The sequence below is a fragment of the Macaca mulatta genome, chromosome 15 (assembly GCF_049350105.2).
Source record: "Macaca mulatta isolate MMU2019108-1 chromosome 15, T2T-MMU8v2.0, whole genome shotgun sequence".
NCBI classification, from domain to species: domain Eukaryota; kingdom Metazoa; phylum Chordata; class Mammalia; order Primates; family Cercopithecidae; genus Macaca; species Macaca mulatta.
In genome coordinates, this window is record NC_133420.1 from 46,077,932 (window position 1) to 46,096,437 (window position 18,506).

General features: G+C 35.6%; 1 protein-coding gene across 18 annotated transcripts in view; it reads left to right on the plus strand.

The window, feature by feature from the left end:
- PTBP3 (polypyrimidine tract binding protein 3) overlaps positions 1 to 17,862 on the plus strand; it is a 116,183-nt gene extending 98,321 nt beyond the window's left edge. For 17 of the 18 annotated variants that reach the window (XM_015117062.3, XM_077968333.1, XM_015117063.3 and 14 more), the window contains 7 exons: positions 1,381 to 1,458; positions 3,980 to 4,119; positions 4,707 to 4,740; positions 7,996 to 8,088; positions 8,847 to 9,063; positions 12,225 to 12,302; positions 12,452 to 17,862. In XM_015117062.3, the coding sequence (XP_014972548.1) occupies positions 1,381 to 1,458; positions 3,980 to 4,119; positions 4,707 to 4,740; positions 7,996 to 8,088; positions 8,847 to 9,063; positions 12,225 to 12,302; positions 12,452 to 12,584 (773 nt within the window). In that variant the 3' untranslated portion in view covers positions 12,585 to 17,862. The remainder of the gene's footprint in view (positions 1 to 1,380; positions 1,459 to 3,979; positions 4,120 to 4,706; positions 4,741 to 7,995; positions 8,089 to 8,846; positions 9,064 to 12,224; positions 12,303 to 12,451) is intronic. The other variant, XM_028834983.2, reaches the window with a different exon arrangement.
- Positions 17,863 to 18,506: the final 644 nt, after the last annotated feature.

The following is an 18,506-nucleotide window of genomic DNA, read 5'->3' on the forward strand; positions in this document are numbered from 1 at the left end:
TATTCTGTCAGTTTCTCTCATTTTTTGAATCTCAATGTCAATTCTCTCTGCTAATTCCCTGCAGTCTCTTGTGACTGTATTTTCTTGAATTACTGTAATTAGTTACATATTGAATAAATTATAGTAAATCTTTTTAATGAAGAAAATAAAATTATATGAGTTTTTAACTCCTGGCAAATAGAGCCTACATACTTGTGCCTATAAATATGGTCATCTCCCTATCATTAAAAAGCAAACTCCCCACTTTGAGGTTTGCAGTCCAACCTCTCACTATTTATATAATACCGTTGTTTACCTTTTTCATTTCTCATTCTCTGTGCCCTATATTGAAGGTCCTCCCCATCCCCCTTTGGAAACTGTTCCTCTAGATTCTGAAGTACTATAATTCCTTGTTTTTTTTCCTGTTTCTAAGGCTAGTCTCTTTCTCTTTTCTGTAGCATATTCCCTTTCCTTCTATTGCTTAAGTGTGCCTATACCCGCAGGCTGTATCTTTAGCCTTCTTCATTTCTTGTCTCCTGCCATTTTTAGTGGAGCTCTCATTTGTATGACTTTCACATTTATTTCTACACAGGTAATTCACAAATTTATGTGTTTACTTATAATAATCTGACTTTGCTCCCTTATTTCCACTTTTGGCCATTTCTATTTGAATATCTCATCATCATCTCAAATTTGATGTTTCCCCAAACCAAATTAATCATTTGTCTACTAAAACTGACTCTCCATTGGAACTGACTCCCGTTTTTGTTGATGATACACAGTCACCAGGCTTCTTAAAGGAAGGAGAAGACCAGCATTTGTTTAGCATTTAGTACACACTAAATACTGTGCTTCTTTGATTACATAATATCTGGCTAAGGTTTTACCTCCAGTGAAAACTTCTCTGACCAGTCACAGCGAATCCTCTGTGATCACTTCTTATTCCAGTTGTAATACATTTGAATTTGTACCATTCGACCCTCATCATGAATCTCCTATAATTCGTACTTTTAGTTTGTAAGCCTCTCAAAGGCAAGAATTTTAACTCATTTTTTAAAATCAGCATAGTTACTCCACAGATACAGATTTAATAACATTTAATAAGTAACTGATTTTTCATTATGAAATCTTGCTCTAAATAAGAGAAAGAATCTCAGGCTAGTCCAAAACTAAGTAACAGCTAAAGTGTACTCTTGGTCCTTGAACCCAATTGAAAGGGGTTAGCCTTTGGAAGTGGCAGAGGCTCTTAATTTATACATTAAAGATCACTTTTGAACAGATCTTTACTCGCTAACAGAATCTCTTTGTTAGTAATATACTTTCATGGAGCCGTTTTATATTGCTTTCATAACCGTATTTATAGAAGGCAGTGTGTTTACTTTAGCTTCTCTTTCCCATTAGGTGCACCAGGTATAATTTCTTCACCATATGCAGGGGCTGCTGGATTTGCCCCAGCCATTGGATTTCCTCAAGCTACAGGTGATTCTTTTAAGTTGGATTTGAAATGACTTTTAATGAAGTTGTATATTTCCTGGGAACTTATCAAGATGAAGAATGTTACTATATTTGAAGAATTTACCATAAAGCATTACACATATCAGCTGTAGAAGTGTAGTGATTTGTATGATACATAGCTTCCTTGTTATTTACAAATTATTCTCTCTGGTCCCATTCTTAATTCCAATAATCCATTATGTGTTCTGCATCATTTTTGTTTGCTTTTGGCACAAATAACTGTAGGCTAACTACATTAAATAACCTTAGATTTGCCTTTCCAGTTGTTAATATAAAATGTTTAAGTTGCTTCTGTCTTTACTGATAAGCTTATCAATTATGTGTTGAACAGACCTGTCTTGTCTTTGGGCCTTCAATGCCTTTGACAGTACTCAACAAATACACAGTCATACTATACATTCACTATTCATCTTCAGAAAACCTTTTGTCATTAATGGGTTTTGAAGATTACCGTAGAGGGGTATGCATGCTGTTTATTTCAGGGGATGTATATTTTGTCTCTAGCTAATGGAGATAATTAAGAGATAGGAGTTGATTAATACTTTGATAATGACTCCCATTATTTTTCAAATAGTAAGCAAAATGAATTTGATTAGGGCATCTAAAGAAAACACTGAGGTTGGTGATTAGGGGAATGACAGAGTGGTAAGCCTATTCCATGTATTTCCACCTTAAACTGATTCGTGACTGTAACTACATTTTAAATTGCAACATAGCTGCTTTCTGGCAGTAATCTTTATATTCTAACCTTTGAATTCTGGGAATTTTAACTATTCTCTCTTTCTCTTTCTCTTTTTTTTTTTTTTTTTTTTTTTTTGTTGTTGTTGTTGTGAGACAGAATCTCGCTCTGTCGCCTAGGCTGGAATGCAGTGGCGCAATCTCGGCTTACTGCAACCTCCACTTCCTGGGTTCAAACGATTCTCATGCCTCAACCTTCTGAGTGGCTGGGACTAGTAGCTGGGACTAGACGTGCATGCCACCACGCCCAGCTAATTTTTGTATTTTTAGTAGAGATGGGGTTTTGCCATGTTGGCCAGGCTGTTCTCAAACTCCTAACCTCAAGTGATCAGCCTGCCTCAGCCTCCCAAAGTGCTGGGATTAAAGGGTGAGCCACTGCACCCAGCCAGTAACTACTCTCTTTTAGATGGAGAGGATGGAGTTAACAGAAAGAGTGATATGAAGGTTGAGGTTTTAAATTTTACCATCTTGGTGGTTTTTAGTATATCTTAACATATATTTAATTAAGTGAATATTCTACCTGTCATGTTAAAAATATAGTTTTATTTATTTGAAGCTCCTCCAAGTTTAATAATTGGTGGACATTTTGATATGTTTTCCCTCATTTTGGATATTTCTTTTAGATATACTCTTTGTATAAATATTAAGTAATATTAAGAAAGACGAAAAGTGAATTAAAGAGGGCTTCTGACTTGATAAGACTTTTAAGCTGATAGAAGATAAACACACACACACACATCCTACAGTGTAGCTGAACTGTGCTCTTAGCTCATGTATAACAGACATACAAACAGCAAAAGTTATGCAAAAGTGTCAGGGTTGGACTGCTGGGGCATGGGAATATGTCATGTAAGGGCTATTGATTTTGTGCAATAGTATTCAGCCTGGGAATGTGGTCTGCACAGTTTTAAAATTCAGCAGTATGGGTGATGGTAGTTATGACCTTCTTAGATTGTCAAGCAGAATAGGCTGAATGTAAAATATATTATCATTTAATTACATGATATGTGGTAAAGTGGCCAGACTGTTTATTTTAAAGAATCATTAAATTAAGGAATTGGTTCATTTTGCATAAACTAGAAGTTTTACCTTAGACAGTTTTTAAGCTGAGAACACAATATAGTGGGAAAGTGTGCTGTTTTAAGTATAGTGTCAGTATTCTGGTGTTACTGAGCTTTCAGTATTTCCATAATACCTAGAGAAGTAGAGAGCTCAGAACATTTCTGCTACAAAAGAATATTGAATTTTGTAAATTTCTATTTTGGTCAAAATAATATTTATATAGCATTTTATATAGTCACAAAATGTTTTTCCCATATAAAATGTCATATAGCACTACCTAGCATGCATGTTTTTGACTTCTGCTGAAGGACTTTAAAAAAATACACATCTGATTTTATGGTAGAAGTCAGTATGAATTAGGATATATCTATTGTAAAAAACAGAGGGAGTGTTTGTAGTTGACAGACCCTCTGAAAAGCCTAACAGCGTTAGGCTCAGTGAGTTCAGTTACTCTGCAGAGTACTGTGTGAATAATAGAGCACTAAGTATAATAATGTCTACAGATGAGGAGCTCAGCTTGCAGACAGACTGTGCAGGGCAGAAAACTGGCCTTCAGTATCTTTATGGTAGCTGTGACACATTTTCTTTCTGTATTTTTCCTGTCCTCTTTATTTACTTAAATTCTATCAAGTGTTACAGTTCTTCAGATAATTAGAATATGAAATGCTTCTGGTATTTTTAAAAGGTCTATCAGTTCCAGCTGTTCCTGGAGCTCTTGGTCCTCTCACAATCACCTCCTCTGCTGTCACTGGAAGGATGGCCATTCCTGGGGCTAGTGGTATACCAGGAAATTCTGTTCTACTCGTCACGAATCTCAATCCTGATGTGAGTTGAAAAGTATTATATGTAAATAGTCTTTCAGGAGAAGGTATGGTAGCGCTTTTTTCTTTCTTTTCTTTCTTTTTTATTTTTATTTTTTTTGAGAAAGGGTTTCACTCTTTCACTCAGGCTCAAGTGTGGTGCTGCAGTCACTCACTACGACCTCTGCTTCCTGGGCTCAAGTGATCCTCCCACCTCAGGCTCTCAAGTAGCCAGGACTACAGGCGCCCACTACCACACCTGGCTCATTTTTTTATTATTATTATTCTTTTGTAGAAACAGGATCTTGCTGTGTTGCCCAGGCTGGTCTCAAGTTCCTGGGCTCAAGCGATCCACCCACCTCAGCCTCCCAAAGTGCTGGGATTACAGGTGTGAGCCACCATGCCCAGCCATGGTAACTTCTGATCCAGGGTTGTATTCAAATTAAAATGCTTAAGTTTGTTTTAAGAACTTGTATTAAAATTCATCACTAGTATATACAGAAGAAGCATATAAAACCATGCTTTAAAATAAAAACAACTGTCATTACAGTATAAACTTATTTTCAAGTTTTCCTTAAATTATTGTCAGCCACTTATTTTGTGTTTTTACAGCTTATCACACCACATGGGCTTTTTATCCTATTTGGTAAGTTCATTTTTGCTATTTTAATATTGTCTACAGGTGTGAATTAAGCACATTTCACTTATTTAGTAATATTTATTAATTACTTCTATGTGCCAAGTATTGTGTTGACACTGAGGATAAAACAGACTTAGTAAGTAGTTAGTAAGTAGCACATAAACTGAAATATATTTATAATATGGGAAATAGAGGTTTTGTAAAGGGAGTGTAATGCAGGGAGACCTAACCTAGTAGAGGGACTCAATAGAAATGATAGTTAAACTGACTTGTTAAACATGAGTGAGAATCAGCCAGGCAGAAAGTGGGGGCAGTGCCTTCACAGAGGAGGGGAGAAGGGAGAGATGGGTCCTGGTACATGGAAGTGAAGGAAGCCCAGTGGTGAGCATAGGCGAGCATAACAGAGACCTGGTAAAGGTGGACAGCTGCATAGGGTCAAAATCGTGAAGAGCTGTTGAAAGCTTTTTTAAGGAGTTTGGCTTTTACCTAAGAACAATCGGAAGCCATTGAACAGTTTTAAGGGAAGAGAGTGGCATAGTGCGATTCAGGTTTTTAAAATAGTCTCCAAACTTTCTAACAGCATGGAAATACGAGAACAATGAAATAAGCAATATTTACTATTTTAAAGATTTTTATTAATGAGTTTATTTTTCCATAAAAAGATTAACATTTAATGAACAGTATGATTTAATATGCTTTGATATTATTAAAAATCCTTGTTTTCGGCCGGGCGCGGTGGCTCAAGCCTGTAATCCCAGCACTTTGGGAGGCCGAGACGGGTGGATCACAAGGTCAGAAGATCGAGACCATCCTGGCTAACCCGGTGAAACCCCGTCTCTACTAAAAAAATACAAAAAACTAGCCGGGCGAGGTGGCGGGCGCCTGTAATCCCAGCTACTCGGAGGCTGAGGCAGGAGAATGGCGTAAACCCGGGAGGCGGAGCTTGCAGTGAGCTGAGATCCGGCCACAGCACTCCAGCCTGGGCGACAGAGCGAGACTCCATCTCAAAAAAAAAAAAAAAAAAAAAAAAATCCTTGTTTTCATTTTGATTCAGTATTCCAAGGGTAGATTATTTTACTACTTGATTTTAATGTTTGTCATAGCTGAAGAAGATAAATCATAAAGATATATAATCTAAATGCAGGGGTTTCATTATTGCTGTACTTCAATAATTATTTCATTAATTTTTTCATGTAATCCACCAATGTTTGTCATGTTTTATCTAGAAAAGTTAGATTTTTTCCTCTTAAATCAGTGGATCTTGAAAACTGTTATATTTGAATATGTCTAACAAATAGAGTTAAAACTCACTGGTATGCTTCATTTGTAAGATTTTTAAAATAAGATAGAAAATTGTTTCCAAATTTTTTGAATGTGATAGTTTTAGAGACAGGATCTCACTCTGTTGCCCAGGCTGGAGCGCAAAGGCGTGATCATAGCTCACTGTAGTCTCAAACTCTTGGGCTCAAGCAGTCCTCCTCCCTCAGCCTTCCGAGTAGCTAGGATTATAAGTGCAAGCCACAGCACCTGGCTGATAGGTTTTTTTAAATGGAATTTTTTGAGATGTAATTTACAACCATACAGTTTACATGCTTTGGATTTACAACTCAAAAGATTTTTAGTAAATTCACAGTTGTGTGGCTATCACCACAGTCCAATTTTAGAAAATTTTCCTTGCCCCAAAGAAATTCCTCATGCTCATTTGCAGTCACTATAAAACTTTTTATTAATGATTGATGTGTGTAATTTTCAGTAATAAAATCATGTATTAATAATACATTTTAATATGACTCTTTTCTAGCCAAAGCATGTTTCATACTAAAAGTAGTTAATTTCTCACTCATTTAATAAACAGCTGGGTGCAGTAGCTCATGCCTGTAATCCCAACACTTTGGGAGGCCAAGGCGGGAGGATTGGATTGTTCGAGACCAACCTGGGCCAGATAGTTGGACCCCATCTCTACAAAAAATAAACATCCACATTTTGTAAAACAAATTGTGGATGTTTAGTTTTTAAAGAATAGTTATGTCACCATCTAGTTATTTCTGAGAAGGGTAGCAAATTCGGAATACTTGTCTCTGTTTTAAATTTTTAAAGTGCCATTAGTATGATAATGATGCAGCTAGCAACTATTGAAAGATCTTTTTTTTTTTTTTTTTTTTTTTTTGGAGACAGAGTCTTTCTGTCACCCAGGCTGGAGTACAGTGGCACAATCTTGGCTCACTGCAACCTCCACTCCCAGGTTCAAGTACTTTTCCCACCTCAGCCTCATGAGTAGCTGGGACTGCAGGTGTGCGCCACCATGCCTGGATAAGTTTTGTATTTTTTGGTAGAGACGAGGTTTCACCATGTTGGCCAGGCTGGTCTCGAACTCCTGACCTCAAGTGATTCACCCACCTCGGCCTCCCAAAGTGCTGGGATTACAGGTGTGAGCCACTGTGCCCTGCTGAAAGATCTTATTTTTATAATATTGATGATACTCTGTAGCACATAAACTGAAATATATTGTAATACACTGAATGAATAAATCAAGTGAGACTGGAATTGACAACTAAAACCTGTTGGCTTTAATTTTATCTATATATTAAAAATTCAAAAACTGTGGTTTTTTTATATTGGTTTATATAAACAGAGTAGTATAGATAAGAGTTGGATTATTATCTTTCCATACCCCAGTGAATCATTTTACCCGTCTTTTAGGATATGGGACCCACTTTGGGGAACACTAGGGTAGAAAAATCAAGGGTAATAAGATCATTTAGAATCAATTAGGTTGTGGTAGTCCCGGTATGAAATGGTGTTGATAGCTTTGATGGTAGTGAGGATTGGGAGAGGTGGAAAAATGTGAGAGATATTTACACCATAGAATCAATGGGTGCTGGTGATTGATTGGGTGGGTGTGAGGGTTTGAGGAAAGGAAGAAGTCAAAAGATGACTCCCAGGTGTCTGACTGGAGCAACTGTGTGAATGATGGTATTTATCTACAGCCTTAGTGAATACTGGGAGTGGGGAGAGGAAAGGGGGGATGAATCATTTTGGGACGTAATAAGTTTAGAGTGTTTATGGGTTGTCCAAGTGAAAAAGAGTAAGTACATGAATAGATCTGGAACTTGGAAGAGATAAAAATTTGCAAGTGTATATATGGAATTGCCAAGGGAGAGTTTATAGTGTAAGAAATGCCTTCTTTAAGTGTATTAGTAAAATTGATTAAACACAACACAATCAGACATTAAACACAGTATTTTGTTTTGTTTTAATTAGGAGTCTATGGTGATGTACATCGAGTGAAGATTATGTTTAATAAGAAAGAAAATGCCTTGGTTCAGATGGCAGATGCAAATCAAGCTCAGCTAGGTACTAATGATTAATAATTAATAATAATGCGAACTTGCCCCTTCTGTTGCCCCTTCTGTGTGTGAATTTTCCTTCAAAATAAACAAACACAGCTAGTAGGAATATGATTTTGTAAAAGAACACCTCCTTGTGATAATGCCTTCATAAAGCATCTGTCTATATGTTAAGATTAAAAAATATTCATTACTCTTTTAAGTCTGAAGTTCATTTGTCTACTTGAACATATTGTTAATGTCTAGAGCTTTGACCCTAGGGTTTTTCCATTAAGTTTAATAAGCATGATTTGTTTTATTTATTTTATTTATTTCTTTTCCTTCCAAATTAAGTTTTCTGTAACCATTGAGTGGCTTAAAAGTTTGGGCAAACTTTGTAATGATGATGCAAGAAAGGGTTCAATGGCTTCACTGTTAAAAAAGCTGTAAAGTTTTACTCAAAATTTCTTATAAAAATGCCTTGCTTGAGAGAAAACTAATATATTCAGTAACCATTTCATGAATACTTACTGTGTTCCAGGCACTCTGAAACTTCATAGCACTCTGCTCAGAAAATATTTTTTGTTTGTTTTAAATTGCTTTTCTTATAGTAAAATAAAGTCATTTAACATATCTCCTTTTGGGGTTTTGAAACCCTTTTCACCCTCAAACTGGCAATATAGTTTTAAATAACTACATAAAAATAGTTTATGGTAATGTTGACAGATATTACTGAGAAATCTATCCTAATACTTGAACTTTAAAAATTTTCTTCCCATGCGCTAGCAATGAACCATCTAAGTGGTCAGAGACTTTATGGGAAAGTGCTTCGTGCTACACTGTCCAAACATCAAGCAGTACAGCTTCCTCGAGAGGGACAAGAAGACCAAGGTCTGACTAAGGATTTCAGCAATAGTCCTTTGCATCGCTTTAAAAAGCCAGGCTCTAAAAACTTCCAGAATATCTTTCCACCATCAGCCACTCTGCATCTTTCCAACATTCCGTATGTACCTAATAAGTTATTAATCACTTAGATGATTAATAATCTACAGTATGTGATTTGGGAGAGGTTAAAACCTCTGAAATTGTTCTAACCTAGCAGTTGTCCTGGTCTTTATTTGCCATCATGCCTTCAGAAGGTTATCTCCAATCCTACACTCTAAAATAGAAAGATACCTGTTTTAAAATTTTATTTCCAAATGGAGAATTCACAACTAGTTATTTTTCAGTTATAAAAAAGTCATAAAAATAATTTTAGGCAGAAGTATTCCATTGGCACATATTTGTCCATCCCTTTGAAGAAGTAATGACTCTTATGTTAACCAATATAACAAAATCAAATAAATTGTGTATCTAAGAATTTGGTAAAAATGGATTTTGTACTTTTTATGTACAAGCTGTAAAGCCATAGATATGTTAATTACTTAAAAGCTAAAAGTTATTTTCCTGTAGCCACTGTACAGGTCTCTTTATTAACCAGTGTTGTATGTGTGCTTTAGTTATCTTCAAACTCAGGGATTGACAACCTGTAGCCTGTGGCTGTTTTTGTATGGCCTATGAGCTAAGAATGATTTTTACGTTTTAAAATGGAAGCAAAATATTTTGTGATACGAGAAAATTATATAAAATTCAAATTTCACCTTTTATAAAGTTTCATGTAATATAGCTGTACTCATTCACTTTCATGTTATTTATGGCTGCTTTTGAGCTACAGCAGCAAAACTGATTAGTTACAGCAGAGACGATATGGCCCATACAGCTTAAGATATTTACTGTCTGGCCCTTTAAAGAAAATACTTGGCAATCTCTGTCCTAATTGTTGAAGTCCTTAATCTACAAAAATGGCAGTTTTGTTCATGGACTTTGGAAATTGTTAAAACAACAACAAAAAAATGGCAGTTTTGTATAATTTGAACTAATACATAAAGGGGGATAAGCTTTGGAAAAAAGATAAAAGCTGCGGGGGATGTGTGTGTATGTGTGTAAAAATTGAAAAACTTGAAGGTGTAGAGAGGGGTGAAGTCTGGAACATTATTGAGAATGAGAATGGGAAGTGAATAGGAATAGAGAATAATTATTCAGAAGAATGTGAATATCCAGCCTCCCTGCTGGTCTCCAGTTAGGCTACATGGAGAAACCTTGAATCCAAGTTGGGCAATGGATCAAACCTCATACCAGCCAGGAAACTGGTAGAGTCAAGGGAAAAAAAAAAAAAGTAGATTACATGGACCAAGAAATTTAGCAGCTCGTTACGGTGGAGTGTAGGGTAAATGGACAACAATTAGATACTGAGGCAGGCACCTGTCATCATTAGCTTTTAATTTTTTTTAATTAATAGATTTTTTTTGAGACAGAGTCTCCCTCTGTTGCCCAGGCTGTAGTGCAGTGGTATGATCTCAGCTCACTGCATCCTCTGCCTCCCAGTCTCAAGTGATCTTCCCACTTCAGCTTTCCAAGTAGCTGGAACTACAGGTGTAGGCATGCCCAGCTAATTTTTTGTATTTTTTTGTAGAGACAGTTTCACCATCTGCCCAGGCAGATCTCTAACTCCTGAGCTCAAACAATCTGCCTCCCACAGTGTTGGGATTAGAGACATGAACCACTGTGCCCAGCTTTGTTGTTAGCTTTTTAAATATATCACATCATGCAGGAGCTGGACTCTAGTTGCAACCTACAGAGGACATGTAGGAAGGAGAGGAAAGGATATTATTCTTTCAAGTTCTGGGTACTGTACTGGTGCTTTACACATGTTGCCTCATTTAATCTCCATAACAACCTTTTTAAAAAAACATTGTGATAAAATACACATAATGTAAAAATTACAGTTTTAACTATTTTTAAGTGTACAGTCCAGTATACATTCACATTAAGTACTTTACACATTATTTTGCAACTGTCACCTCTGTCCCTCTGTAGAACCTTTTCATCATCCCAAACTGAAACTCTGTACCCATTAAGCAGTAACCACCTTTTTCCTCCTAACTCCCAGCTCCTGGTATCCACTATTCCATGTTGTTGTTGGCATTATTATCCATAATAACCTTTGAAGTAAGGTCAGTATTTTCATTGTATTAATGAAACTGAGATTTAGGTTAAATAATTTACTCAAAGTGATATACAAGTGAGTGAGGAATAGAACGTGAATTCAGGTCTGTCTTCCTACAGAGCTAATGATTGTTCTGCCATACTGTCCTCGTTGGCAGTTGTGAGATGAATCTACTTTTAGTCAGTTGACTGTCATGTGATAGACCACTATATTAGTTATGTATGGCTGTGTAACACATCACCCCAAACTTAACAACTTAACGCAGTAGTAAAGGTGTATTATCTCATACTGTTACTGTGAGTCAGGAATCTAGAAGTGGCTTAGCTGGGTGGCTTTGGCTGAGTCTGTCATAAGGTTGCAATCAAGATGCGAGGCAAGGATGTGGTCATCTGGAGGTAAAGGATCCATTTCCAAAATGGCTTAGTCGTGTGCATGTTTGTTGACCAAAGGCCCCAGTTCCTTGTCATGAGGACTTTTCCATAATGTCTTGATGGTGTCCTTCCAAAGCTGATGATTCAGGAGAGGACATAGTGGAAACCACAATGTCTCTCGGCTTCAGAAGTCACACATTGTCATTTCTACAGTATCCTAAGTGTTTACAGAGGATACCTCTGTTTTCTATGGGAGGGGAATAAACAAGGGCATGAATATAAGCAGGCAGGAATAATTGGGGGCCACCTTAGAGCCTGGCAGCCACATACATTCAGAATTACCCTGCAAACAGTTGAAAATGTGGAACTCCAGACTGTAGCAGACAAGTCAGAGCTGGGAAACTTTGGAAGTACTACAGTTGATTACTGAAGCCAGTGGTATGACTAATAAGAATAAATATAGATTCCAGGCTCAGCTACATTAAAAAGAAAAAAGAATATAGAAAGATTTTTCTTGCCCTTTATATACCTGCGCATGTCTTTTGCAAGGATTGAGACAAAATTCCATTGCTTGAGGATACATGTCAGTTTTTGAACATCTTTCAGGGAACTTCCAAATCAAGTCTTTGTCATATGGTTTAGTAATTCTGTTTGAAATGTACTTTAGAGATTTGATGATTGCAAGAGTTAATCTGCTTCACTTGAGAATGGGGCCCAGGTAGTTGACTCCCTCTGATGTTTTCACAGCCCTTCTGTTACAGTGGATGATCTGAAGAACCTTTTCATAGAAGCTGGATGTTCAGTGAAGGCTTTTAAATTCTTTCAGTAAGTCTTTGCTTTCAAGAAATACATTAAAATTATTTAATATGGCATGCAAATTTTAAAGGTAGTTCAGTGAAGTCTTCTGATGGGGGAAGGAGTTTGGAAGCAAAATTCATTCTAAATACTTTCTGTATTTCTTGTACCATTTTCAGGAAAGATCGCAAAATGGCACTCATTCAGTTGGGATCTGTGGAAGAAGCAATTCAGGCCCTCATTGAGCTTCATAACCATGACCTTGGAGAAAATCACCACCTCAGAGTTTCCTTCTCAAAATCTACAATCTGACTTTTCTGTGAATTTTTTCCTAAAACTGGACCATAATTTCAGTAAAACCTTCAGACATAGACTGAAGCAGCTCAAGACCAATTTTGCCTCTTTGACAAAAATAACTCTTTCTGAGTTTGATATTCAAGTATATTTTAAAAATCAATGGATGTTCTTTTTTTCTATATCCCCCCTTGCCAGTCAAAGGTTTCTTTTCCGTTTTTACCATGGTTTCTACGAAAATAACCTTCAGGAAAAAGAAAATCAGGAAACAATGGTTTGTTTGTTTGTTTTCCCCAATAATTTTATTCCCTCTATTAAATTAGATTTGAAGAGGATTAACTTTGTTTTAGTTTGGGTCCAGGTCAGCCTTATACAACGTTTCTAAACTCATTTGTACTTAAAAAAAATTTAAACACAGACTTCTAAAATTACTTGATGTAAGTAATTTAAATCACTTATGACCAAGTTATTAACCTTGTGAATCAGAAGTCTGACTCTTGTAGGAAATTATATTCACTTACAAAGTACATCAGATCTTTGCCATATATTGATGGTTATTATGCATAAACACATTGAGTTGTGTTGGAAGCAGATTTATAAACCTGCATGTTTTCTTTGAATGATTTCTTTTTTTCACTGTAAGACACTCCTTTAAATAATGCCTATCTTTAACTTTTTAAGACTATTTGGAAAAATGCAGTGTCTCAGCTGTCCCCAGGGAAATTAAGTGGAATCCAACTAGGATCTGTTAAGAAGATGTCAGAATAACTAATAATTTTATTACGAAAAAAATCATGTTTTAAATTTCAAAATGACACTTATTTGTCAAGTAATATGATCTTGGAAAATTTTAAAGAAAAATAATCCTACTTATAAACTACTTTTTTATAATTGTTTTCAGAAAAAAGTTTACAGTCTTAAGGAAAATATTCAGGTCTATCATATGGTTTGACAGATTTTTTAAAAGTTATTTTTGGTAAGGTCTTCTTTTAGAAAAAAATTAATCTCAAGGGTTTTTTGTACCACTATAATCTCTAATACTCAGAATTACTGTGTATTTACTTAATTTCTTATTATGTGCCTTATTATGTGCTTAAGATACAATAGGTTAGAGTTTAAATATCTGGAAAACTATATTGTGGGCTTGGTAAGCATTTTATTTTTCCTTTCTCTGTTTTGGTAAGGATTTAACATTTTTTTCATTGCAATTTTAAGTGGTTTTCAATAAGTAATAGTTTTTATCAAATTTTTGGTGCTTGGTGCAGAGACGGTGTGGGGGGTGAATGGTTTTGGGAATAATTCAGTGCACACCTGTAGGCCTCTTTACATTGTGACTGATAGGGGTTATTGCATATCAATTTGGGGCTATAGAGTGCAATCTCAGTTTCATCTTTATCACCCATCAGAATTTGTCTCAGGATTACTTGGTTTTTCTCAGTCCTCAAGCAAGAACTTGCTTTTCTTTGTTAATGTGACTTCATTACTGAGTGCCCACATATTTGGAGTATGAGAAGGTGGGTTATTTCTCATGCTCTGTCCCTCTCTTTTTCGTTGAATGTAAGAGTACATTTTAATGTTGCTTCAGTGATTGTATAATGTAAAATGGTTTCTTTTTAATAAGAAACTGCTATTATTCCTTCAATTCTTGATCAGAATTTTTTAAAGCAGAAGTAGTCAAAAGGGTCATTTTTTGTCTACCCCTTTTACACTTTTCAGATTATGAAAGTGTCTCATCTCAACTTTTAAAAGAATAAAGAACATCTTGCTGGGCATGGTGGTGTGTGCCTGTAGTCCCAGCTACAGGCTGAGCCTATAGGCAGGAGGCTACAGGCAAGAGGATCACTTGAGCTCAGGAGTTGGAGGCTGCAGTGTGCTATGATCACATTTGTGAATAGCCACTCCACTCCAGCCCTGGAACATAGTGCAACCCCTTCTCTAAAAATTAAAAATTAAGAAAATCTCAATCTCTTTGCTGTATCCTAGTGATTAATTTGAACATAGGGAGGTTTTTACAGAAGAAATTTTACTGAAAAATAGAGACTGCAAGAGATGATACAGATTATTTAAAAAGCAGAATTCACTCACCACTGAGCAACACTTAGTTGGTAGAATAGAAAGGAAGGATACTAAGTTAAGACTTTTCAAATGGATCAGTTTAGTTCAATAGATAGATATAATCATGTGTGTAGTTGTGGGGGTTTTTTTTGTTTTTTTACTTATGAAATAAATTTTTACCTAGACACAAGGGGTATATGAAGGAGGAAAAAAATTTCTTTGCAAAATCTCCCAAAATTTGCTTTTTTTTTTTTCCCTTCCACACAGGCACTATTATAATTTTCAGTGCCGTGTTAAATTGGGTTATTTCATTTACTTTAAGTTAGGAATTACTGTGTAATTTATTAATTCATGATTCTCATAACATTCAGCATAAGTGTAGCAAAGTTGCTAATAACGGAAGGGAGATCATAGTGATGTTGAATGTAATTTTGAAGTAGGGAATGGCCTTTTAAGTCTGCGAGAGAACATTTGAATCCTTTTCAGGGATTTGTGTAGGGGTGTGTTTGTGTGTGTGAATGTGTGTGTGTAGATAAGTGTATATACATAAATACACTCTTCTATAGTTGTATATACATATGCACATTACATACATTTTAATTTATTGACAAAATTAACCAAATTAAGATTTGGAGATGTGGGGTGTTCTTGTTTTAAAATAGCATGTTTGAAACCATCAGTTTGTGTCTAAAATTAGCTGTAGCACATGGATGTTGTCCATATTAAGCTATTTGCTGTTTGAATTATAGAGGTCTACAGTATTTGTGTTGGCATAGTTTTTGTAAAAAAGATTAAAAATCAGGATGGTGGAAAAACTAGATCTGTGTATTTCTGTTTTGGCATGCATTTATTCAGTATCTTCTAGCAATGGTTAATTTTTCTCTGTTGATCTACCATAGGATCCTATTTTTAAGTTTATTTACTTTATTTTTAAGGAGTATTGTCATCACTTTTCAAGGTGTCTTGACTTCTACACAAAGTATATATATTCAGGACTTTAAAAAATAGCAGTACACATTTAACAGTAGCAAATTACACCAAAATGATTTACTTTGAGATTTGAATAATTTGCATAGCAGTAAAATGTGCTTTGTGTAACATACAAATAGAAGAATGACCCAGTATCTTAACTGATACTTACTGGAGAGTATCAGAATTACCCAGTAGCTCTTACAGAATGCCATAAATTCTTTAAGACTAAATATTGTAATCAGTTATTTGAAGTAATGTTTCTGATTTGCTGTTAAAAGTTGCCGAGCTCAGTTTTTGGAGATATCGTTTCTGCCTGCCTGTTTCCTTATGAGAGCAAGGGCTTCTTTGGTTCTAGCTAGTATGATGATCATGGATTCTGCTTTAGTTGATGAGAAGTGGTTCCTATGAACGCCTCTGTTTAATTTCTTTTTATTTTATTTTATTTTATTTTTTGGGGTCTCGCTATATTGCCCAGACTGGTCTCCAACTCCTGGGCTCAAGTGATTCTCCTGCCTCCACCTCCCCATAGTGCTGGGATTACAGGCATGAACCATCACGCCTGGCTCTCTGTTCTTTTCAGTGTCTCCATGCCATCAGACAGCAATGCTTATATGTTTAGCATTTTGTCATGCAGTTTCTCTTCTGTTCCCACGAGATATTTTTGGACAAAAAAATGACAAACTCAAAAGTACATGTGTTTTTCCCCACCGATCTCTTAGAAAACCTAATGTGTGTACTGCTACTTTTAAAACCAAAAAGAGACAGCATGACGATGCATAAAGCATTTTTCTTAACCTTTCCTTTGTCTTGATCTGTTGTTAACAAGAATAAAACTGCCAGACTTAAAATACTCTACTATTGTGCTAAAAGAAATACAATTTAGATTGCACAAAATTTGAAAATATAACTCAGCTGTCTTTTAAAAGAGTTGTGTTGTTATCTACAAGACTATTAGCAGTCTTTTTTCAGAGCAAATTTTAACAGCTAGTTGTGAGTGGTTTAAAATATAGAAAATATTAAAATCTTAGTTTGAAGGGTTTTATAGTGGGAGAAAAAAACAGGACCAAAGTTTATGTGCCTTCTTCAGTAGTCTTAATTGACCTTTTCTTCCTATTTGAGACTAAAGTAGTATCAGTATTCTGGTTTTCAGGAAATATGTACTATATAGTTTTAAAAGAATGTCATCCCACCAACTATCTATCCAAGCAAAGAATCGTAACTGTAGAAATGAAGTCTCAGTTACACTTTTGCCTTTATCACATAATATTCATTATAGAGCATCGTGCAGGTCCAAGAATAGAGCTGCTTGAAATCTTTGTGGTAGTTTCCTTAGTTTTTGTAACCTGAGGCATATGTTCCAGAGAACAGGGATATTTGTCTGGTCCAGTGACCTTGGTGATCATAGTCATAATTGAAAGATGCCTAAGGCATGCTTAAATCAGCATCGTCAACTGATTTGTTGTTGTTGTGTTATTTTCACTTCTTGGATCTATGTAGTAGTTGTAATAACAAATATTTAAATAGCTATTTTTTTGATGCCATTAAAAAAAATCATACTCTGGCCTTTTTTTCCCCTTACCATTGTTTCCCAGATCTTTTAAAAATTCATCCCATATCCAGAAAGTACTAATTATAAAGATTGCTGACCAAGCAAAGTTTTGCATCAAAATGTCACCTCATTGCTCTGACCAAAGACTGACTGTTGTGGTTTTAACTCCTCTCTGTGAAGCATTTTGCATTTTCCCCAAGCTCCTTTCTGAAAGAAGACCCAGTGCAGAGCGGCCTTTACTTTCTGTTGCCTACTGTTGAATAGACTACTTAGAGAAAATGGGAGTTACAGTGTGAACAGAATGGATTAGGATGACGAGTTTGATGGGCATTTCCAGTACTGTATCTAAGAAAAAAAAAAATAGCACAGCTAGGAGCCTTTGACATTGTCTGGTGTTTTACATGGTCTGTTCATCAAAGTTCCCCTTTTCAGTTTGTAAGAATGTTCATCTAACAGAAGAAAATGCTGTAAATATTTGTAACAACATTTTTTTTTAACAAGGCCAAAAAAGAAAAAAAAGGTTTTTGGGAACAAGTGAACTTACAAAGTGGTTTTTATATAAAACATCAATTGTCTTGTATATTTTGGATAAGCAGCAGTACCAGCTTTCATTTGTAACAGAGTTTGTGGCATTGGAAAAAAAGGATTCTGTGATTGTTGAAGTGAATTATGTTATAAATGCAAAGAGAAGATAAAATATTAAAAACCATATTTTCTAAATGCGTAGTGCATGGTTAATTCAAGCTTCTGTACACTACAGTATATTCCATTTTCGTTCAGTTTGTATATTTGCTGACTATTACTTGATATCTCTAATCTCTTTTCCTAACAAATATAGCATTGTAGCATGCCTTTTAATAAATGTCATGACATCTGTACTCTCTTAAAATTTTTCTGTGTTCTTGTCTGTACTTTGGGTTTCCCCTTGTCTTACCTGTAATTCTAATGATGTCCTATTTTCTTTTCTTTTCCATAGCCATCCATCTAAACGTGTCATGGTTAGAGAATAGCAAGCACAAACAGTGTTCAAAATGGGAAAAACACAAAATCTTCTAACTGTCTCTGTCTTCATTTAGGAATAATTCTCATTTTGAGGAGCAAAGTGCTTTCCTAATCTTTTTATGACACACCTTCTCTGGCACCGCCCTGTAATGCCGGAGCATGTTAGCATGCTTTCTTGCTTGCACACTCACTCTCCTTTTTCTTTCTCTCTTTTTCCCCATATTTGCAGTGCCAAACTACAATTGGAACACTATTTCCAGTTTTGTTCAGTAGTTGGCTTCCCTATGGCATTAGTATACATACACTTTTGAGACACAAGGTGTGATCTCAAACCAAGTTTGTGTCCCTTTTAAAAAGGTAAC